This window comes from Rhinolophus sinicus, linkage group LG05 (assembly GCF_036562045.2).
Source record: "Rhinolophus sinicus isolate RSC01 linkage group LG05, ASM3656204v1, whole genome shotgun sequence".
NCBI classification, from domain to species: domain Eukaryota; kingdom Metazoa; phylum Chordata; class Mammalia; order Chiroptera; family Rhinolophidae; genus Rhinolophus; species Rhinolophus sinicus.
The window spans coordinates 75,989,146-76,012,385 of NC_133755.1; the positions used below are offsets into that span (position 1 = coordinate 75,989,146).

The 23,240-nt window shown below is 50.6% G+C and overlaps 1 protein-coding gene across 5 annotated transcripts in view; it reads left to right on the forward strand.

Annotated features, from left to right (window-relative positions):
* NCAPH (non-SMC condensin I complex subunit H) overlaps positions 1-23,240 on the forward strand; it is a 28,890-nt gene continuing 5,650 nt past the window's right edge. For 2 of the 5 annotated variants that reach the window (XM_074332532.1, XM_074332533.1), the window contains exons 1-15: positions 110-143; positions 4,232-4,333; positions 6,154-6,373; positions 6,520-6,610; positions 7,291-7,383; positions 7,698-7,836; positions 8,615-8,739; positions 12,359-12,548; positions 13,630-13,721; positions 14,391-14,596; positions 17,966-18,114; positions 18,697-18,803; positions 19,148-19,270; positions 21,625-21,735; positions 22,732-22,911. In XM_074332532.1, the coding sequence (XP_074188633.1) occupies positions 125-143; positions 4,232-4,333; positions 6,154-6,373; positions 6,520-6,610; positions 7,291-7,383; positions 7,698-7,836; positions 8,615-8,739; positions 12,359-12,548; positions 13,630-13,721; positions 14,391-14,596; positions 17,966-18,114; positions 18,697-18,803; positions 19,148-19,270; positions 21,625-21,735; positions 22,732-22,911 (1,947 nt within the window). In that variant the 5' untranslated portion in view covers positions 110-124. Of the gene's footprint in view, positions 144-1,129; positions 1,271-4,231; positions 4,334-6,153; positions 6,374-6,519; positions 6,611-7,290; positions 7,384-7,697; positions 7,837-8,614; positions 8,740-12,358; positions 12,549-13,629; positions 13,722-14,390; positions 14,597-17,965; positions 18,115-18,696; positions 18,804-19,147; positions 19,271-21,624; positions 21,736-22,731; positions 22,912-23,037; positions 23,191-23,240 lie in introns of those variants that run through there. The other 3 variants (XM_019725887.2, XM_019725886.2, XM_074332534.1) reach the window with 3 other exon arrangements.

A 23,240-nucleotide genomic window follows, 5' to 3' on the forward strand; every position in this document is an offset into this window, starting at 1 on the left:
GGCAGGCTGGCGGTCTGCGCAGGCGCGCTCCGGCCCCGCCCACTTGTGACGTAAGGCGGCCGTTACGGCGCTCCGGCGTCTCGGCGCGCGTTTTAAAAACAGTTTCGGAGAGACGGCGCGCAAGATGGGGCCTCCCTGCCCAGGTGAGTCGGGGCTGGCGGTGGTGCGGCGGGAAGGGCCGGTGCGGGCAGGGGGGCCCGCGGGCGGGCCTGAGCGGGAGTGAGGCGTTCTCGGCCTTGTCGTTGGCCTTGCTCTCCGCGGGCCGAGGGAGGCTGGCCGGGGGACGGGAGGGCGGACGGTGTGCTCCGCCAATCAGGACGCGGGCCCCGCTGGCGCCTCCACCGTTCGCCCGCGTGGGTGGGAAACTGCCCCCTGGGTTCCTCCACCGTGCCCGGTGTCTTGTGCATTTAAAAGGTGGTTTTCCTGGAAGGCAGTTAGTCCAGGGCCATGGAAGCGTTGTGGTTACCTCCGTATGCTCAAAATGCGTGTATTTGTTTTTACATTCATACAAGTATTGAGTGTTTCCTTTGGGCCAAACCCTGTCAGATGTAGAGATACACCAGTAAAGAACAAAACAGGCAAGTTCCTAGCCTGTTGGAGTTTGTATTCTACTTGGGGAGACAGGCAATAAATAAACGAAATAATTTACAGATGAGTCTGAGTGCTGCGCTTTGATTGAGATGTCCTCACGGCTCTCTTCCCAACCATAGCAGAGTGAGGCCCCTTTAGGTTAGGGGGTTCACTTAAGGTTTTAGCAGAGACTGGAGAATGTGTTCCAGACAGAGGAGCAGGTGCAAAAAAAGGGCAAGCGGGAAAGAGCCTGGCATAGGCTAGGACAGAACATTGTGACTAAACAGTGAGTGAGGTCACTGAGGTGCGCAGGGCCTTTGAAGGTCTTCATAAGATGTTTCGGAATTTAGGGTTACATTTTGGACATGGTAAATGACCTACTAGAGAGACAGTCAGGTGACGGGGTCGAAAAACACTTGGGTAAGAGTTTGCCACTTGGGGGAGTGGCCCCTGAACTGAGAAATTTGGACATCATCATCATAGGGCATGAAACTATGGTACAGGTGAGAACACTAGGAAAAGCCTGTGGAGAAAGCACGCAGGACCAACATTTAGAGCTGGACAGAAGGAGGAGCTGGAGAAACTCAGAAGAGAGTGGTATAGGAGCCAAGAGTGTTTCAAGAAGCAGGGAGTTGTCAACTGTTCCAGAGGCTGCTGAATCTCAAGAGAGATAAGGCCTGAAAAGTGGCCACTGGCTGAGGTAACGTGGCAGTTGTGGGTGATCAGACAGTTTTCATAAGGTGGTGGGGACGGGACCAGACCAGAGGGAGCTGAAAATGAGCAGGAGGGGAGGAAGCAGAGACAGAACGTGCTTTTGAGCTCAGTTACCATCTGTTGAATGACCAGATGCGTGATGTTAAAGGCAGTGAGAGAAATCCTCCTGCAGCGCTTCCTGTTTCTTCTGCCAAGGTCTCTTCTCCTAAGGTCCAGCCCCTTTCCTTACCTCGCAGCGCCCACATCCACATATATAGTCACAAGTCCCCTTGATTCAGTCTCGAAAAATGTCTCTTCCTTCCTTTCCATTTTTACTTTTTTTCTTTTGCTTGTTTTGACCTCAGCTGAGTTATATTAATGATAATTCTTCAGCCTGTAGGAATCTATCAAGGGAACGTGAAGTTCTTGTATTGTTTTCATTCTTTTAGCCCTGTTCACCACTCCTTTTTCCTTCCTGTCACATGGGCTACCATTTAGTGTTACTGTGTATCACTATTTTTAACGTATTTCTATAAAATATGTTATATTGTGTATATGTATTTTTTTTCATGAACCAGCTGAGATACACATTCTTATTCTCATATGGCAGATGGAGAAGCAAACGTTTAGGCCGTGTACTTGCTTAAAATTTCTCCAGCTAGTAAGTGATGGATCTGGGGTTTGAAAACAAGCCTTCCGATTCTTAAATCTGGAAACGTTCCCACAAGATCTTTCAATGTCAAGGTCTTTCAGTGTCCTCATCTCTCTCTTCCCAATCATAGTAGGCCACTGCACTCAACTACCATAGTCACACCCCAGACCTCGTCATTGTCAATAGCTGCACCACTCTGTCATCTCAGTTTTATGACCCCACTTCTCAATACCACTCCTGTCTTTCCAACTCACTCCATCTTGTTCCCCGACTCCAGCAGTCTTTGACCCAGCAGATCTGTACTCTTATTTTCACTGCCCCTCACCTCATGACCTGGTTCCCCTCGTTGCTTAGCTTACATGCCCTGGTCCGTCAGTGTAATCCCTCCCTCTCATACACCCGCACCCCCATACCCTCTTCTTGCTTTCTTACACTTGGCAACCTCTCAACCTTGGTTAATTCCAACTCCACCTACTTTGCCCAGTGCACCCGATGGTGAAGGGGACCCAAAGGCTGCCCAGCAGTCATGCCATATATCCTGGTTCACCCACTCTCCCTCTGGATGACTATTTCATACCCTCCTTTCTCTCCTGAAATCTCCCCAGCCCTCACCCTTAAGATGTGGAGTTGAGGGGGGGAGGTTTACTTCCTATTTTACTGAGAAAAGAAAAGCAATCAAAAGAGAACATCCATAATCCACCATTGCGGCTGCTCCCTGCCTGCATCTGGTCCTGTGTTCTCCGCCTCCTTTTGCTGTGGATGGGCTCTGCTCTCAGCAAAGGAACGCCTTTACCTGCTTGAGTACATTGTTTAGCAACTTTCACCCTTCTGCAGGATCTCTGTGAGTTATGGCCCCCCCCCCCCCCCCCGTGCCAAAGATGTCTGGAATCTGTGAATGTTATCTCACATGGTAAAAGGGGCTTTACAGGTGCCATTAAGGATCTTGAGCAGGGAGATTATCCTGGATGGTCTGGACGAGTCCAGTGTCCTCACAGTGGTCCTTATTCAGGGAGGCAGGAGGGTCCATCAGAGATGCGGTGACAGAAACAAGGTGGAGTGATGGGAGGGAGGGACCACAAGCCAAGGAATGTGAGCAGCCTCTGGAAGCTGGAAAAGGCAAAGAAACGGATTCTTCCCTAAGGCCTCCAGGTGAATGCAACCCTGCTTCCACCTTGATTTTAGACTTGACTCCAGGACTGCAAGAGGATACACTGGTGTCGTTTCAAACCACTAAGTTTGTGGTAATTTGTTATAGCAGCAATTAGAAGCTAATAGTCTCTTTGCTTCATTCTTTCCACCAAGCTGGGTTTTTTTCCATCTTAAAATTACTTTGGACCTCACTTCCCTGTCAACTGCCTCCCTCCAATTCTCTCCTCCCGTTTACAGTGTGAGGACTTTGCCTCCACTTGCTGTGTCCAATCTCTGTTCTCCAACCTTGTCTGGAATCTGCTCATCTGACTTCTCCTCCTCCCCCAACTACTCTAGAAAACTCCCCCTTCAAGATCCCCTGTGGGCTGCTAACCTGGTGATCAGTTCTGAGTCCTCATGGAACTGGACCTGTCTGCTGCATTCAACTTGGTGGTCACTCTTTCCTCCCTGCAGTGGTTCTCACCTGACCTGTAGAATGCCACATCCTCCTGCTTTCCTCCCTACCTGCTTGCACATTCCCCATCTCTTGCTGGTTGCTCATTCTGTCCTTCTCTAAACTTCTGAAGTAACCTAGGACTCAGCCTTCTGCTCTTCTCTATCTGTACTTAATCGTTTGTAGTTCTCTTCTAGTCTTACAGCTTTGAATACCCTCTGTATGCTTGGGACATCCACATTTATCCAGCCCAGGGCTTTCCCCTGAACTCTAGGCTTAAGTGGCCGCTGTGTACCCCAGTGGGAGGACAGTAAGCAGCCCAAGCCCAGCTTGCTTGCCTCCTTCCCTCAGATGAGCTTCTCCTGCACTGTCCCCCGGGGCATGGCAGCCCCTTTGCGTCAGTTGTGCAGGTTAACTCTGGAGTCATTTTGACTCCTGTTTCCTCTCATGCCTCACATTTAATCCACTAGGAGGTCATGTTCGCTCTGTGTTGAGACTGTCCAGTGTCTGACCACTTCTTACACCACCTCTCTGGTCTGAACCACCATCATCTCTTTCATGTGGAGTAAGCAGGGAGGTGACTGGACGTGGTGAGAAGGGGAATGAAGAGGTGGTTTGAAATGACACCAGTGTATCCTCTTGCAGTCCTGAAGTCAAGTCTAAAATCAAGGTGGAAGCAGGGTTGCATTCACCTGGAGACCTTAGGGAAGAATCCGTTTCTTTGCCTTTTCCAGCTTCCAGAGGCTGCTCACATTCCTTGGCTTGCGGTCCCTCCCTCCCATCACTCCACCTTATTTCTGTCACCGCATCTCTGATGGACCCTCCTGCCTCCCTGGGTAAGGACCACTGTGAGGACACTGGGAGAGGAGAATTACATCATTTCCCATAATTGGTAGTTACCCCTTAATCCGTTTTACCGCTTGTCAGTTCTCCCTTTTCAGTCAGTTTTCATTACAACAGCTAGTGGGATCTCGAAGCGTGAGTTAGGTCACTTTATTCCTCTTCTCACCACATTCAATCACTTCCCATCTCAGTCCACCTGAAGGCCTGTACAGTGGCCTGTAAGTGAGGCTCTGCCCCTGCCAGTTGTCCTTCCCATGTCCCGACTTGTGGGTGTCCCTGCTCTGGAGAGCCTGGCCCTGTCTTCTCACTCCACTTTAGCCACATGACCCCTCAGACGTGCCAGGTGTGTTCTCGCATTTGCTTTGGAGACACTTTGCCCAAAAGTCTGTGGTCTTGATTCCGAGGCTCTCTTCTTGGTGAAGCCCCCCCAGACTGCTGTGTTTATACCAGCCTCCACCTCCATTCCCAGTCTTCCTCCTTCCCCTCCGGCTTTACTACTCGCCAGAGCCTTTCTCTCCATGTAACATGCCACCTGTTTTCTGATTTCGTACTAGGCAAATGTGTTCAAACTCACAGGGACATTGAAAGGCCAAGGCATTTAATGAACAGCTTATACTCGCTACCTAGCTCCAACAGTTGTTAACGTTCAACCATATTTACTTTATCTCCCCTCACACATATTTTTGAGTGATTGAGTTGAAAGTTGCACACATCCTGTTGCTTCTCATGCATCTCCTAAAATTAAGGATAGTCTTCTGCATATGGTGATGTCATTATCATACCTAAGAAGATAAAAATCAGTTCCTTAATGTCTGATATCCAAACTATATTCCAGATTTTCCCTGTTTATCTTCAAAATATTTACAGCTGATCTCTCTCTCTCTCTCTCTCTCTCTCTCTCTCTTTCTTTTTTTATCCAAGGATTGGCTGAAAGTTCAGAGGTTGTTTTTGGTTTGTATGACTTTGGTTTCTTTTAATCATGAAGAGTCCCCGTACTTTTTTTTTTTTTTTTTAATTGACTTTTTGAAGAGACTAAGCCAGTTGTCACATAAACTGTCCCACATTCTGGATTTGTCTGTTTCCTTCTGGTATCATTTAACTTTTCCCTGTAACCCCTATATTTCTCATAAACTGGAAGTTAGATCTAAAGTCTTAGTTAAATTCAGGTTAAACCTCTGTGGCAAAAATATTTTGTGGGCGATGCTGTGAGTTTCATATTTTGTCCCATCAAGAGATGAGTCAGTTTCAAGTTGTCTCATTTTTAAAGAGGCTACATTTATTTGATTGCTTGGTTAACGTGGTAACCACCAGATCTTTTGTTGTAAAGACCATTTTTTCCTTTGTAATTAGCAAGTCATCTGTGGGTGATTCTTTGGGACATTCTGCTTATTTTACACATTTGTGTTGTTTATTCCCTTAGGACCTAGGCTGTCTGACTTAATAGCCTATACCTCGCCCTCAGCTTGGCGTCTTGTCTGTCTCGCCCTGGAGTGTGGTCATCTGTGTCTGCTGTTCTGTTAGTGTGTGAGCTTATCAGAGGCAGCAACTTTGTCTTCCCCACCTTTATATCCCAGTAGTGCTTTAGGTTTACAATAGCGGGCACTTGTCCAGATGGACGAGGAAGCATCAGAAACTCATCACCCCAAGAAACCCAAAATATAGAGGTTCGAGCCATAGTCCATTAGACTTGGAAATGATGTTGGTGGGAAATGTTCTACCCCGAGCCCCCTCTAGATCCAGGAAATGTTCCGTCAAAGGCTCTTGAGGAAGTGTTTGTTCCATCACTGAGCCACAGTGCATGACTCTTCTTCAGAGACCCGTGGACACCCCCACAGTACCTCCTCACCGTCCAAGCGGATTTTCTCCATGCCCCCGCCCAAGAAGGCCCCTCTCAACGCTCCCAGCACCCCGGTTCTTGAGGACTTCCCTCAGAATGATGATGAAAAGGAGCGTCTGCAGCGGAGGCGCTCCCGGGCCTTGGACCTGCAGTTCAGCACCAACTCGCCCCACCTGCTGGCCTCCCCGTCCAGCCGGTGAGTGCCCTGGGCCGGCCCTGTGCCCTGACCTGGGGTACCTGGGTCTGGCACCCCCGCACTACCTCGGGGATTCTGGGTCTTGAATTTGAAGTTACAGTGTCAGGGATCCCTGCCAGACTGTCTTGTTCTTGTTTTTCATTTAGGAATGTTGATCTTTCAGCTACAATTCCTAAATTTACAAACACACAGATTACAGAGCATTACTCCACCTGTATCAAACTATCCACTGAAAATGTGAGTATCTGTGGCTTATCCGTGAGAGTTCTGCAACTTAAGCACAGGAAAATTGAGCCTTCTTGCTTCTGTAGAGAATGTGTGATTGATGAGAACTGTGTGCTTTTATTCTCCCGACTCTTCCTAATGTTGGTGTTTTCAGTATGGTTCTACTGTTTCCGACAGACCTTTGGTGCGCCTTCTGACAGGTTGCCTGCCAGTGACAGTGTGTCCGCATGGCGTTCATAGAACAGAGTTCTAGAGCAGGTAGTCAAGAAATAGTAGAGTGTGCAGCTGAGTGTTTTAGAGGTAGCTTGAGTTAGAATCCCATCTCTGTCATTTACAAGCCGTGTGGCCTTGGCAAGTCACCCAACCCCTCTATGCAGAGTCCTCAGTCAAATGAGAATGAAAATCGTGCCTGCCTCATAGTTATTCTGAGGGTGATGGGGTCCCCCTGTGTGCATTGTTTAGGGTGGGTCCTGCACACAATCAACACGCAGGAATGTGTGCTGCTTGTCACTTTCTAGGCCTTGAAAATGAGGGACACGCATGGATTTAGCTATGTCCCCATGTGTTTGTGGGAATTGCTGTCTGTGGTGAGACGTAGGCGATCCTGTTTAAAAACGTAGCTTCCTTTATCAGGCTACCATCACGGACATGAGCCTGGGCTATAAATAACCTTTCTGCAATTCTGTTTCCAGAAAATCACCACCAAGAATGCATTTGGCTTGCACTTGATTGATTTCATGTCAGAGATTCTTAAACAGAAAGACACTGAACTGACCAACTTCAAAGTAAGGATGTCCACGTTCTCCTGCATCTGAATTAATAATATTGTTTCTGATACTTAACATAGCAGACACTGAAATCTACAAGTCTGTGAGCTCCTTCCTTGGTTAGGATATTGCACTAGCTCTTTTACCTTCTTCCCTAAACTGATGAAATGTAGAAAAGCTATCTTTTTGTTATGTTCTGTCTGCTCCCTGTCAGTCTTAGGGGACTCTGTCATTTTCTTCTTCAGGGCAGGTAAGTATTTAGGAAGCACGCTGCGTTTTGCCTGTTGGGAGGTTCCTTTTTGAGCACCGCCTATGCCTGTGTGTCTGACCAGGTAGCCGCGGGCACTCTGGACGCCAGCACCAAGATCTATGCTGTGCGCGTGGATGCCGTCCACGCTGACGTGTACAGAGTCCTTGGAGGGCTGGGCAAGGACGCACCGGCTCCGGAAGTGGAAGAGAGCCATAGCGCAGGTATGTGGGTGGGGGTCTGGACTTAGGTAAAGGCTTTCTAAAGGGCGCTACAGGTCGTTATTTGAGTTATATACTGGAATGAAATCACAAGAAATAACCTCATTCTGGTGATGACATGGACATTTTTCAGATTTGGCTGTGAGAAGATACCATGTTACCCCGAAAATATGATCTAGCCAGATAGTCAGCTCTAATACGTCTTTTTGAGCAAAAATTAATATAAGACCCGGTCTTATTTTACTATTTTACTATAAGACCGGGTCATATAATATAATTAATATAATATAATATAATATAATATAATATAATATATAAACTATAATATATAATGTGATATATAATATACATATTATAATATATTATGATATTACAATGTAATATAAGGCTGGGTCTTATATTAATGTTTGCTCCAAAAGACACATTAGAGCTGATTGTCCAGCTAGGTCTTATTTTCCGGGAAACATGGTACTCAAACGTTAGGGTTGTTTTTCTCTGGAAAAGAGAAGGGCCTTAGATAAGACTTTAGATTTTATTTAGGCCAGATTGAGTAAATACCACCAACTGGGGAGCTTCTGCCCTGGAGGTCTTTGGAGATTGACGGTGTTAGAAGCCAATTCTTAATGGAGTGCTTTGGTTTCTCCAGTAGCCACGGGGCAGAGGTGCCTGTTGCTGTGAGACTAAGTTACAGTCACTCTTTAGAGTTCTAAGAAACTTGAATTAGTGAGTTCAGCTGCCTCCAAAGCAATCCTCACAGCACATGCTCTTTCTCCTTCTTGAGACGAAAGTGCAGCTGACCCGGGAACAACCAAAAAGGCTCCAAAGCCGAGGAAGAAGCACTCCCACAGAACCATTGAGCAGAACGTGAGCGCTCTGAACATCTGCGAGGCTGATCGGAAGTGTGAGGTGAGGAGGGGCGCGCAGTGTGGCACGGACTCCTTGGGACCCGCTGGCCGGCCTGCTGCTTCAGCTGCTCGGGTGTCAAGGGAGTCAGATAGAAGGCTGTCTCTACGGTATCATCCTCCAGCCTTCAGTGAAGGCTGCAGGGGCAAGTCCCTGCTTTCCCTCAACATTCTGGAATGATTGAGTAGAAGGAGGTGGCCAGTTACCGAGAAATCTGGTTGATGACGTTTGTTTTCGTTCCTACGCGCAGCACTGGTGGACGCTGTGCTGCCCTGAGCCTGTGGTCCGCGTTAGCTCGTTTAACCCTCACAGAGTCCTTGTTACATTTTATGGAGAGGTGACGGAGGTGCAGGGCTGTTAAGTAAGATGCCCAAGGTGACACTTGTCAGTATGCCAGGATGTGACTCACGCTGAGTGCTCTGGCTCCAGACTCCTTGCTCCAAGCAGCCGTACAATCTGGCAAATCCTTAGGACTCTGCTTAAGGGAATGGTGCCAGAGGCCTCATTTATAACTAGCACAGTTAATTTGAAGCAAACAGGTGTTGCCCCAGATTTTTGAAAAATGCTTGCTGTTAAAAAACAAAACCTCTGTGAATATATTTGTACATATTATTTTTGCACTCTTCTGGGACTATATCCATAAGAAAATTCTGAGGTGGAATTTCCACTGCCCTCAAAAAGGTACCAATTTACTCTCCCACAACAATGGATTAGATTACTTCTTTCTCTCACCTCCACAACATCTGTACGAGAGTGGACTTGATCACCAGGGGAGTGAGTATGTGGGGTGCCCCAGTCTTAAGAGTTCAGAAAGCCGAAGAAGAAACATTCAATATGTAGAAGGAAAGCCAGGAGAGAGTGGTGTCCCAGTGAGAGTTTCGGGGAGGAGGACGTGATCAGCCACGTCAAACATGGCAACCTGAGACCACTGGTGAGCTTGGAGGGCCCTGTGGAGCAGAAACTCAGACCTCCAAGGAAGGGGTGCCACTTGGCTGTGCTGGTGTCCCTGCGTTTGGAGGAGGGGCTCGTGGGCCCAGGACCCAGACCTGAGGTGGGCATGCTGGTTGGTGCTGGTGTCTGAGGCAACACGGTGAGGCTGGTTCTGTGAGTGTGAGAAAAAGTGCACGTTGAGTCCAGCTGCTGCTGTGGGTAGGACCTGTCACGTCCCAGGTGAAGAAGCAGTGCTGGGCGACACAGGAACAGGAAACCTGCAGAAGCAGGTCCCTTCTGCTCACCCGGCAGTCTCCTCTAGTGGCCCCTATTGGTGGAGCCCGACAGCGAGTGCTGGCCAAGCTGAAATGTGGCCCTGACCCCGCATCGCAGAGTAGAAGGCAGGTTTGGAGCTGAGAGGCAGTAGCTTAATAATGGGCAGAGAGGTAAAGTGTCATAGTCTCGACTCTCCAGAAGGTTATGTGGAGGGTCGGTGGGGGGAGGGGGGTGTAGAGAAGACATATATGCAGGTAATCTAGGTAAAAGGATCGAGATTTGGGGGATCTAGGTAAAAGTTACATGGAGGTTCGTCCTACTAGTTAAACATTCTTGTAGGCTTGAAAATTTTTATAACTGGAGGGAAATAAAAGGGAAGAGACTGAGTGTAGTCTTGTTTTGAAGAGTCTTGCTATGAATTGGAGCACTCACAGGATGGCAAATGGAGGGGAAGTAAGGTCTAGAGGTTTTGTTTTGTATTTTTTAAAATGAGAATTAACAGCATGTTTACTTGTTGAGGGCAACAGCCTAGTGGAGAAGGAGATATTGACGGTGCAGGAAATGGAGAAATGGTCGCGTGGCGTTCGTGAGTGTGTGAGGAAGGGAGGGAGCGCTGCTCCTAAGCCTGGGCTGTCAGGCCATGGTCTGCTCACGGCAAGTGAAGTCAGCAGTCTTGAAGAAACACCAAGTACCCTGTGCTGAGAGCGTAGTGTGCTCAGCCACCTGCCGCGAGCTCACAACAGCCCAAGGTACAGATGGTGAGGATCGTCCCAAACTCGGAATTGGAAGTTTCAGCCGTTCTCTGGAGATGGTGTGCAGACTAGAAAACAGGTGCTCTGTGGGTGTCTGACCGGCGGGAACACTGGGTGCTCACCTGTTGGGGACCCCGCTCTCCAGTGTGTGCTAAGTTTATGGAAGGGGTGAAATGTGATCTGGGCCTCAAAGGAAGGGAAGGTAGACAGTGCCAGGAAGGTGTTTGTGGCAGGGGCATCAGCACAGCCACGGAACGTTCCGGTTCTTCGGGGAGCTGGACAGTGTATCGGTTGGGCAGGAGCTGAGGACTTATGAGGCTGAAACGGCCCTGGGCTTCCTGCGGCCTGCCGCCCACCACGGCCTGCCTTTCCTGGTTCTCTCTCTTGCTGTGGACCCTTGTTTCAATAGGTTCATCTACCCAAACTACAGCCAGCGTGATTCGTTTTCCCATGAAATTACTCAAAGATGTCAATCAGGTCTAATTGACCTGAAAGGATCCCTATGCTCTCCTGGTGTGATACAACGGAAACAAAGGGAGGAAAGTTACTTAGTATTTTCCCTTTTGCTGTGAGTCATTGTACTGCTTCTGTGCTGCCCCTTTGAAATGCTGAGTTGTATCAATTCCCTACCCAAGCCCTCGGGGCGGAGTGGGGGGCTTGTGTGCTGGGACCCATTGCTCTGGTTAGCGTCTGAGGAAGCGAATGGAGTACCAGGACTTGGGTCTGCAGGATAGGAAACGGGAGAGACCAGAGGCAGGGTTAAGTCAGGCAGTGGGGATGGGGAGAAAGGGAGACAGGGCAAAACCCAGCAGGCCGGGGGAGGAGGCAGAACAAGGAGGGACATGTGTGCTGTTCTGGGCTGGAGCACGAGACAGGGTGTGGGGGCGAGAGGAGACTGTTGCTCTGGTGAGGTCAGGCCTCACCAGGGTTTGGGGAGCCAGGGAAGAGCCAGAGAGCCACGTCTGTCATCATGGCCAAGACCCCTCTCCACAGTAGCCACATCCTGAGCCATCAGGAAGACCTGTGAACCCAGTATCCCACCTATTCCTGTCCCAGGGCCACCTGTAGAGTCCCAGGTGGCTTCTGCCCACTTGCCACGCGTGCCTGTGCTTTGCCCCGTCCCCATTCTGACTCCCTGTGCTCTGTTCTGCCTTTGGGCTGGTGTTACGTGGCTGTGCCACTCCTGCTCCTTGACCCAGCCAGCCAGGCGGGTTGACTCTGCCTGTCCTTTGCCTGGATCTCTTGGTTGTGTTCTTCCAAATCTTTGACAATATTTCTGGTCCGAAGAATAATGGGATCTTGTGGAAAGACATTGCACAGGCTTTTGAAGTCAGCAGGACTTGCTGTCATAGCGTTCCACTAGAGATAGCCGTTTAAAATGGTGACTTATGGAAAGAGGCCAGCAGAAGGTTACCGCGCAGTTTCAACAGATGGACGCATTATAAGCTGGTTGATCACTGTGTACGTAAAGGGTATACGTTTATCCATCTGATCACTTGGAGCCTTTCTTCTGAACTGGCATCTGCTGGGCTGGGCTTTTACCTGATCAGCTAGCAAGCGCCTGTTCTGATCGTGTGCGGCCGTGATGAGCGGGCCCGGTGAGTGAGATTCCACATTTCCTTTGGCTCCAGCCCATAACTCTGGGTCCCTGTGTTTGTGCTCAGATTGACCCCATGTTTCAGAAGACAGCAGCCTCGTTCGATGAGTGCAGCACAGCCGGGGTGTTCCTCTCCACCCTCCACTGCCAGGACTACAGAAGCGAGCTGGTTTTCCCTTCCGACGCCCAGGCGCTCCCCACTGCATGGCCTCCTGAGATGCAGGACCTGGGGCAGGTAGAAATGACAGATTTGAAAGGTAGGTTCACACAGTGCCTTTCACCAGAGCGTGTGAGCCATCAGTGATGTTTCTTGTCGCCGTGGGCGCTACAAAGCCCATCGTCTCTTGTGTTGCTTACGTAAATGACCCAGAAGCTTCCTCTGAAGTGCCACAGTGGGCACCCTTCGGGAGAAGCTGACATCCCCACTTTGTGCAGCATGAGGCCTGACACATGGTCGCCAGTGCCCCCTGCTCCTGGTCTGAATATGCCCGTCCCTCAGGTGTCCCGTTAGCAGCCAGTTCTCACACTCACACATTGGAGCCATCAGCTAACCCTGGAGTGTCAGAGTTTGGACTTGGGAACGGGGCTTTGAGAGGCTTGTTGAGCCAGACAGGCCTCATATTTGTCACCAATCCGGGGGTCCTGGGGGGGAGCGGGCATTGTGGACTGCTCACAGACCCCGGGTAAGGATTTAACCCCTCCCATCTCCCCCTCCCTGCCCTCAGTTGTGATGGGCACAGATGGGAGAGGCCAGGCTCTGTGATACAAGAGCCGTACCTGCCACTTCTGTGTGTGGCATGAAATCGATCCTCCCACTTTAGGGCTGCAGACGTCACAGTGCTTCGTCCTCTTCGTCTCCTCTCAGATTTGCTAAGACAATTTGGTACTAACAACCTGTTTTCCAAGTGTATGTGCTCAGCTGGGGCTAATCCTGTGAGGCAGGTCATCTGTAGCTACCATGTTTCCCTGAAAATAAGACAGGGTCTTCTATTAAGGTTTGTTCCAGAAGACTCGTTAGGGTTTATGTGCAGGGGTCGTCCTCCTGAAAAATCATGCTGGGGCTTATTTTCCAGGTAGGTCTTATTCTCGGGGAAACACGGTACTTTAGGACTGAAGTCCCGTTACATGATGGGCTGTGCACTCAGCTCCCTTTAAGGAAGGACTTTGATCTCCTGACTGCGGCGCAGGCCCAGAGAGCCTCTCAGTCACGTGTTGTGCTGCAGGTTCCTTCCCTAGCGTCGTACTGACTGCTGGAAGCATGTCTGCCCCCGGAGGACCAGCGGTACAGGGCCTCCCGCGCCGACTCCCGCTCTAACCCTCCGCTCTCCCGTCCTCCAGCACTCCTGCGGCACTGTGCGGAAGACCGTCAGATCTGCCCTTCCCTAGCCGGCTTCCAGTTCACTAAATGGGACAGCGAGACCCATAACGAGGTGTGGTCGATGTGTGGATATCTGAGGGCTCGGGGCATTTCTCCAGCACCTTGTGGTTTCACTGAGCCTGTCAGATTAGTTCTGCCCAGTGGGAACCAAAACTGTGGCATCATTTTTATTCAGCCACAAGTACAGAAAATATTTCCTTTGGCCCTTCTGTGGGGAAGTGCCAAAACCCTGGGGGTGGTGGGTAGGAGTGGGGACCAGTAGACAGTTCAGGGCCTCCCTCGGTGAGGGGCCGTGCCACTGCTGGGGCACACTCTTTACCACATTTACTCAAACGTGGTTATCCCAGTGGCTGCTGGTCCCTTGGGTGCTGTCAAGCTCAAGGAATTTCCTGCTCTCTGAGGTTGAGACCCTTGGCACAGTTTCCTGAGAAATTGTCTATATTTTTAGCATGGCCCCTTTAGCCTACTTACTGCAGCTTCCAAAATAATGGTCTCCACGGACAACTGTTTTCTCTAAACATGTAGCTAACGGATGCGGGTTTCTGTTCATGTTTTACAAAATGTGCCCAAGGCCGCTACAGCCCCGCCCTGTGCCCCAGTGTAACCGTCCTTGGTGCTTTTCTGTCCTGAGAACATCGGCTCCTGGGAGGGGGAGGAGGCGCGTCCGGCCGTGACCAGGGTAGTCGTGGGAATACCAGCAGCCCTGTCCTTGCTCCCTCAGTCTGTGTCGGCCCTGGCAGACAAGTTCAAGAAGAATGACCAGGTGTTTGACATCAATGCCGAGGCAGAGGACAGTGATGGCGGGGACTTCCCTGACGGGCCTCTGGAGGACGACTTGGATGCCAGCGACGAGCCCGACCACACCGCCTCCGGGGAGCACACCGAGCTCAGGAGCTGGAGGGAGCCCACCCACGGCCAAAGCTGCCAGTAAGGCTCTCAGGCTACGGAAATGCTCCCGTGGGAGCATCCCGTGAGACCTCCTGCTGGGACAGTCTCGTTTCCTCTCTGATTGGCTGGGCTGCTGTGCGGGCTGTTCACACGGGCTGAGCCATCCGACTCACGATGGAATCACACCTACCTTTGAATGTCGCTCAGCCACTTACTGATTACAAGAGTGACGTTGCAGGAGTTTGTAAGGAAGAGCTGAGTAGGTGGAGCGCTGGGAAGGAGCTGCTCCGTTGGAGGCTCTCGGCCCCACTCGCGTGCAGTAGCATGGAGCGTGCTCCCATTACACACGCGTGTGCTTCGGCCAAGTCACTCCATATCATTACAGACCGAAACAGGCTGATGTGCTGCTTACAGAACAAAATGTGGCCCCTGCCTGAAGGGCCAGGCGAAGCGGGGCTGGGCAGTGTTGGGTCACCAGGTAGGCAGACCGGGGCCGTGCAAAGCAGGGGAGACTCAATAAGCAGAAAGCATTGGGCATGTGGGGTGGGAGGCGAGGTGGTACAATTGGTCTGTAGGCATTTAAAGTTCTCATGACTCTAGTAACCATCTCAGAAAATCAGAACTTTGTTGTTCTGCGCGTAATAGAGTGGTATTATTGAAATGTTGGATATGATTTGGAAGCGGGATCCCGCCCTCCCCCAGTGCTGAGGGCCCCTAACGGTCTTGAGTGGGCCTGGGTATAGAACAGCTCTGATGATGCCTGTGCCTCGAAGAGCAGCTCTGCAAGGCTGGGCTTGGGGCCAGCCAAACTGGTTGAGTGGGTAAAATCTCAGAAGTCGTGCAGTGTAATTTCCCACCGAGGCGAGAATCCCTTCCAGAGTGTTGCTTTATGTCTCCAGGCTGAGACTGCTTTCTTGAGCTCAGTTTGTTCGTGTGGGATGTGATTTGACTGAATATGTGTCCTCAAATCGGAGTAGAGGTCGAGGGGCTCCTGTGGGCACCTCCAGACCCTCCAGTACCCCCTCCTGGTTTGTGCTACGTATTGACAGACCTGTGATTTTGTCCCTGTTGCTATCCTGTCTTCTGAGAAGTGAGAAATAGCAGGCAGCTTGGTGGGACATTTTCAGGTGTCAGAGAAGAGCTGTCACTCTTCCTAAACAATGCGGTGACATCTGAGGAACTGATGGCAGCAAAGAGACTTTCGTTTTGTTACTTTGTTCGGATCGTACACAGTTACTTTGAGCTACATTTCTCTCCCCAGCTTCAGACAGAACAAAATCTTAGAGTCCATCCTGCTGAGTGCCTTAGGGGTGAGGGCTTGTGTTCTAGTCTAGGATTCTGTCCATCTTGAAGCCCCCTACCCTTGGCATGGTGCTGGCCTTACCCTCAATAGGTGTTGGAGCTGAACTGGACCTGGCCATGGGATGTGGGGCAAGTGACCTCATCCTCCGGGCTCTTTGTTTCCTCATCCGTAAAACGAAGGTTGGGACTCGATGAGAACAGTAATATCTGATGTTTACTCAGCTCCCCATTACCTGTGTTATCTCACCTGATTTTTGTAATATATAAAATGTAATTACTTAAACCTCACAACAATTGTATAATTAGGTCCTGTTCGCCCCATTTTACAGATGTGAAAACAGGCTCAGAGAGGTTAAGAAGTCCTGGCAGCATGTAATGAGTGACGGATGGCAGGCTCCACGCAGAGCCCTTAGCTGACAGGGTGTGAGGCAGCTACTGTGTTACCGTTTCCCTGGTCTCCCTAGGTGACGGTCCTGCGTACCAGGGCTGAATACCATGCACCGCACTAGAAGGTCTTCAAGCGCTTCTCTAGCTCGGTGGGGTGGGGACGGTGCTAGACTTAAATACCCGGGTCAGAGGGATGCCCATGGTACTGTCCCTGGATGGCAGCAGCAGTGTAAAAAGGGGAGCTCTGCGCGCCTGAGGAAGGTCCCGCCGGAGGAAGCTCTCGATGTCCGCACAGCTCAGAGCCTGCCCCTCCTGGTCTGGGCTGCAGACATGGCCTGTGTGAGGTGTTCTGCGGGGCCAGCTGGAGGAGACCTTTAACCCGCAGGCTGAGCTGGTGCTAAACTGAAGGGGGGCGAGGGGGCAGGAAGAAGAAATGGAGTTCTTGGGGATTGGAGGGACGGGCCTCGAAAGGGGTAGGCTGTGGTTAGGTTACTTGTTGAGTGGGGACTGTGTTATCTGCCGCTCAGCACCATACTGAATTATCACAGGGCTGCATTGAAGCCTCCAGGGCCTCCGTCCAGTCGTGGCCCACAGACTCGGGACAGGAACCAAGCTCTTTATAGCTTTGCCTACAGTTCCTCATTCCCAGCCCGGCCGCCGAAACGAATGGAGTACCCATGAGAATTGAGTGGGGGTGCTGCAAAGCCGTCTTCTCTCCCTCGGGTTTGCAGGGCAGTTCAGTGCACTTGATAACAGGCTGGGTCTCCTGCAGACTAGAGATGGGATGTTTTCGTATTTTGATTTTGTAAAATTAATTTTTAGTTACACAATAAATATGCAGGTACAGTCTCCTGGTTTTTAAAAAAGATTCTGTAGATACAGGCAAAGTCCCCTTTAAAGTATTTTTAGCTTATTCCATCAGGCTTCTGTAAAGGGGATTTCCATGTGTGGCTCACTGCAGGTAAGAGCCCCTGCCTTCTGAAGGTTCCTTGTTACCCCTTTAGAGGGCAGTGGAGCAGCTCACACCCCTGCTGATTGGCAGAGGCCTGTAGGAGGAAGCTACCTCACGCTCTAATGGTTCGCAGGAAGGGCGAAAACCCCACCCAGACTGCCATGCTGGACTGGCGAGCGAGACACCTCCCACGGCGAAGGATGAACTCCAGATAGATTATGAGGGGCCCCAACATCTGAGGCACATAAATCAGCGTAACATCTTCGCTGGTAGAGAACTGCAACAGAGTTGCTGGAGCCCTCCTGTGTGGAAGGGTGGTGAGGAGAGGAGAGGAGTACCAGCCTGTGACAGGAGCCTGTGTGGGGCAGACCGAGGCTGGGCTGCAGGGCTCGTCGACTCCCAGCTCTGGCAGTTTACTCGCTGGGTCATCGCATGGGAAACAGCCTCTTTCTACCTCTGTTTTCTTGTTTCTCAAGTGGTTAAACTTGCTTTTACAAAGCACTTTGAAACATCCAAAGTACTTGTGTAGATACGATCATATTGTTATCAAATCAAGAGAAACAACGCTTTGATGAAGTCAGAGCTCGGGGGTTGTTGATGACGAAGCATTTGTATTGTATTGGCCTTTCTCAGAAATGTTGCTCGTTGTGGAGAAGCAGGTAGGTGGTCTTCAGCCGCGTCACATGCCTTTTACGTGTAAATGCACGCTGGTGCTTATCGGCGTGGACGTGGCTGTACATGTAAAAATGTGCTTCCATGTGTTGCAGGGAAGAGATGATCCCCCTGGGGGATGCAGACATCAGGACCATGTGCCCCCTTCTCTCCATGAAGCCTGGAGAATATTCCTATTTCAGCCCCCGTACCATGTCGCTGTGGGCCGGGCCGGAGCACTGGCGCTTCAGACCCCGACACAAACGTATGTACTTGCGGGTGGAACCTCTTAGGAAAAGAGTACGGGTGAGAGGCCGGCGGGTCAGCTGAGGACGGGAAATGCTGGTCGCTGTTCTGTTGCAGCCCCTGGTCAGAAGCACACAGACGAGCCAGCCTCCCGCGGACAGTCAGCTGGCCGGGCCTGGGATGGAAGCTCGGTTAAGACTGAGGCCTCTGAGTAGGAAGAGCCCCCAGAGCTGGGCTCACGGCTTGGTCCTGTGCCCTAGTGTCCATGTGACTTCACACAGTGGCTGTAGGTGGGAATGACCAGTGGACTCAGGCCCACGCGAGGCGGCCCCCAGTGGGGCTCTGTAGGGGGTTGTGGCAGCTTCCTGTGTGTCGCAGTCCCTCTTTGAACAAAAAGCAGGGACTAATTAGCATATAGATTTTACTGTGTTTTATTAGCAAAAACACAAATTACAAGTTAAGGATGAGAATCAGGTGTGTGGTTTGCCTTTCCCAGCGCTGTCAGGGATCAGTTGGGGAGGCTGTGGGTGTGTCTCGTGAGCTGAGGAAATGGCCTAGGCCCCAGCGGCGAGCAGTGTTCCATCTGTGTCCGTTTCTGTAGAAGACGCTACCTCGAAATCAGAGAACAGAAAGAAGAGCACAAAGAAAGAATTTGAAATCGACTTTGATAGCGACATCGACTTGGACGATTATTTCAGAAAAGCAAAGGTTTGTGTTGCATTTATTACCGTGTGTACTTTCTTAGGTTACTCTTTGCATTCCTCCTTCCCTTTTAGATGTGATTTTTAAACGTTTATTATAAATCTAACTCTTAAATGGATGGCTTCAGTGTCCCTTAATTTGTAGAGGAATCGAGAAATTGTACCAAATTCAGTGGCAGAGAGAATCATGTTTAGAATGTGAACTTGGAACTCTGATGGCAGATTAGTGCTGCCCATAACCTTTCCTGAGCTCCTTCCAAAAAAGAATAGGTTTTCACATTTTCATTAAAGATGCCTAAAAACCACTTTTTTGTTTGTTTGTTTGTTTGTTTGTTTATTTGTAATTGCTAGGCTCCTACTATCCTGACCAAGTCCACTTTGGGGAACCAGAGCTGGAGGGCCTCCACTCTCCCGACAGACTTCCATTATGAGACTGACGATCTCATCCGGCTGCACCTCAAACCGGGCACCAGGGTAAGTAAGGCTGGTTGTCGCTTCCTCGAGGCCGCTGTGGTCGTTAAGCCTGTTTCCAGCATGAGAGCTGTCAGGTGGCTGGTAGTGTGACGGTCAGGCTGTGCCTCCTCTCCTGGGGGCAGGGTGTGAGCCAAGGGCACTTGCTGGGAGGTCGGGGTGAGGCCGAGCTAAGGGGAAAAGCTCATAGGATCAGTGCACCCTCTCAATTTGGAAATGCCTCGTCGGTGGGGCTAGAAGGCTGGCCACGGGCTCACGTGGTGATATGCTAAGGGGATAAACAAAATCGTTTGTTGAGGTTTGTACAAGTTGTTAGTTGTTTCTTGATTCCCTCATTTTTGCACTGAAGTTGTGGATTCACTAGCCAGATGCTTTCTCCAGCCCACGTGGCTTCCTCGTGATCCAGGTATAGATGGGAGCCCACTGTGACCTTGGGGCAATGGAGGTGCCGAGCACCTGACCACACAGCCAGCAGGCTCCCCTGCGACTGGCAGGACTTGCACGCGAGACTGCCCTGCTGCACCCCAGTCAGTCGCTGGTCACGGCGTTTGCCTGTGGCTCTTCTGGGAGGCTGGGAGCACGTCCCTATCTCCAGGGCGACTGGCAGTGGTTCATGCAGGTCTCATCTGGTCGGGACCATTGCTCACTTGCGTTCCTGGTTCTGTTAGTCTTTGGTGTCGAGTGTGCAGTCTACATTTCCTCTTCCTTATTTTGCCTGTTCCTCCACAGGTCTTATGAATACAGTTCCCTGATTTCACTGATACCTCACATTCTGTTTTTAGAAACCAACCCTGACATAATTTTCTTTCTAAGCAATACTGCTCATTTAATAGAAATACATTTGACCCTTGAACAGTGTGGGGATTGGGGCACTGTTCCCTTCATACAGCTGGAAATCCACATGTAACTTTTGATTCCCCAAAAACTTAACTACTGATAGCCTTATCGATAACTTAATAATTGATTAGCATGAATTTTGTATGTTATGTGTCTTATATACTATATTCTTATAACAGACTGAGCTAGAGAAAATTAAGAAAATCATAAGAGAATACAGTTACAGTATTTATTTAAAAAATCCATGTGTAACTAGACCTATACAGTTTCAAGCCATGTTGTCCAAGGGTCAACTATACTCTTAAAAATGCAGAAAGAACTAGCATACCATTATACATCAGTAACCCTGCAATTGAAAAAAAGAATAAAACCATAAAAATACAAAGTTGCCGCGGTAGTAGCAATTATGACTACCATCTCTATTGGTTAGATGCTGGCAGCAAATTCTCTACATAGGAATCGAGGCTGAGGAGGAGTAGAGCCTGGCTGCAGCCAGCTGAGGGGTTGGTAGGCCTCTCCCACCCGGCCAGCCCAGCCTCGAGCTGCTTCTGATCACCCTCAGGAACAAATTTCCCCACATGTGGCAGGCACGGGCACCACGATCCCTCACCCAGCAGAGACCCTGGGCACACGTGGTAAACACTGGACAGTGAACGCTCTGGCTGGACTCTACTGATCAGCCAGCCAGCAGCTTAATAATGGGGGTTCCAATAGCGGCCAACCAGACAGGAGCCGATCACGTACCTTTTCTGAACCATTCCTTGTGGGCTCTGGACACTTTAGAGTGTGTCCAGGGCGTTTAGAAACTGGGTCATATGAGGAGCCATGGGAGACGATGGGCCTTTCTTAACTCAATAAATGTCTATTGCTTAATATTATATTTGGATTTGTATTACAAAAACATGGACTTTTGAAAGGGGCTGCATTTGGAGTACATAGTTGCCTTAAAATAATGAATGTGTAAAGTGTACACCCCTTTAATCCCATTTCTTCACCCCAAAGACAAACATCCAAGTGAGTGGTGTGAGGGCCTGCAACTATCTAAGGGCTGTGGTCAGCAGGCCCCCGAAGCAGTGGTGACAGGCAGAAGAGCTGGCTGTTTCTTCTGTATCTCTGTGGGGAACAGCGACTGCCCACGGATGGGACAGGCTGCCTGTGAACTACACTGGTCAGGGAGTGAGTGTTCTGTCAGAATCGTTCGAGCAGCAGTTTGTCTTCTTTTCAGGCACCTGTAGGCAGTTTCGATTTTAGTGCAGGAATGCTTTTTCAAATAAAATTGTGTGCAGACCGAATTGCAAACCAGCTGCTCTGGTTCACTTGGGTGGTGGAGACTCCGAGCCCTATGACCTGGGCTTGCCCTGGATGGAGCTGGAGAGTTGCTTGCATTGGGTGACTTCTCGGGACCCTTATGACCCTCAAATTCTAGGAGATTGAGCAGAGGAACTACAGTGATTTCCCCAACCTACCTGTGGCTCCTTTTCTAGAAATGGCTGTGTGCAGTTGTTCTTGCCTTCACCCAGTTACTTAGGTCAGCGCGAGGCCAGAGGGAGGACAGCGAGCATTATGAGGAAATCGGGGACTATGATTACAACAACCCCGGCGACACCTCCAACTTCTGCCCCGGGTTACAGGTAAGGGGACAGCGCTGTGCTCACCCCCACACCCCTCCTGGGTGGCGGGAGGCCGTAGGAAATGCTGGTCAGTGGGGGCGTGTGCAGGCCTGGCCTGCCTTGCTGACCGCCCTCTAAGCTGGGAGAGCAGACACTGTCCAGTAACCCCGGCCACGTGGGGGGGTCATTAGCCTGTGCAAAGCACGAGGATTGCCTGTTTGGGGATTTCAAAGGAAAAGAGCATGTCCTGCCCTAGGAGCTGATGCTTCGGTCGGGAAGACAAAACACATCCTCGTAGACACGAGAAGACGGTGAACGTGGTGGGCTCGGGAGGCCAGGCTGTAGCCGGGTGTTGGTTCTCGCGGTGGACTCGCACACACTGCTCCCGTCCTTAGGGCCCAGCCAGACCCGGCAACATCGGTGTCCCTCCAGCGAGTCCGCTCCTGAGACACAAGTGGGGGTAACAGGAGAGCACTAGGTCGCCTCTGGGGCCCTGCACGTGGGGAGCGGGGAGACAATTGGGAGAAGAGCTATTCCCCTTATTTTCTCACCTGGAGTGGGTGGGATTTTGTACTTTACTGTAAACCCACACTGACCTCCTGACCAGTGTTTCTCAGACTTGTAGCAGACACGACCTCACAGGGAGAGCTCAGTGTAAAACCGTTCCTGGGCCCCACCCCACACAGCTGGTCTGTCCTGCTGGGCTCGGCCAAGGATGCCTTTCTCACCGGCTCCCGCTGGGAGCTCTGCTGCCGGGAAAGGCAGCCCTATATTCATTGGAAGTCCAGGGGACCCTGTGGCTGTTGTGATGACTGCGTCCTTTTGAATCCCACTCTAGAGTCTTCGTTAACAGACGCCTCCCTCTGGAGGATAGCCAGCAGCTTCTCGAGGCCCACCCTGGGCTGACTCGGCATAACGATCTCTGTTCTTGCCGTGTCATGCGGAGTCTGTTTCAGGGGCACCTCATAGCCCCTCGCACCGCTTCAGCCAGACCTGAACCACTGTTTCCTTGCCCAGGCTGCTGACAGTGATTATGAAGAGTCGGATGACTTGTTTGTGGGGCCAGATGGGGTCTCTGAGCTCGCAGCTTGTCCTAGCGGTTCACCCCAGGCGACACAAGAGAACAATGACACACCTCTTGTCCGAGGAGATGTCACCAGTTACAAGGAGTCAGACCTGGTCGCTGAGCCGCACAAGGTAAGATGGAACGAGAATGTTGTCTCACAGTGTCTCTGGGGACCTGTGTCACTCGCCTCCTGGCTGAGAGTCTCGTGGGTCTGAGCTCAAGTTTTTCTCCTCAGTTTTAACCCATTGCTCTTGTAGAGGCTGATTGTTAAATAGGGGAAGAACTGCCACTCGTTCGGTGTGTGTGGAACGAGCCATGTCTCTGACGGTCGTGATAAACCAGTCACACGAAGTCTGTGAAGCAGGCTGCAGGTGCTGACGGGGAGCTAGCCATGTGGCCCCGGAAACCTCGGCCGGACTCAGTTCCTATTAACTGGTCTGCATTAAGCATCTGTCTGTTT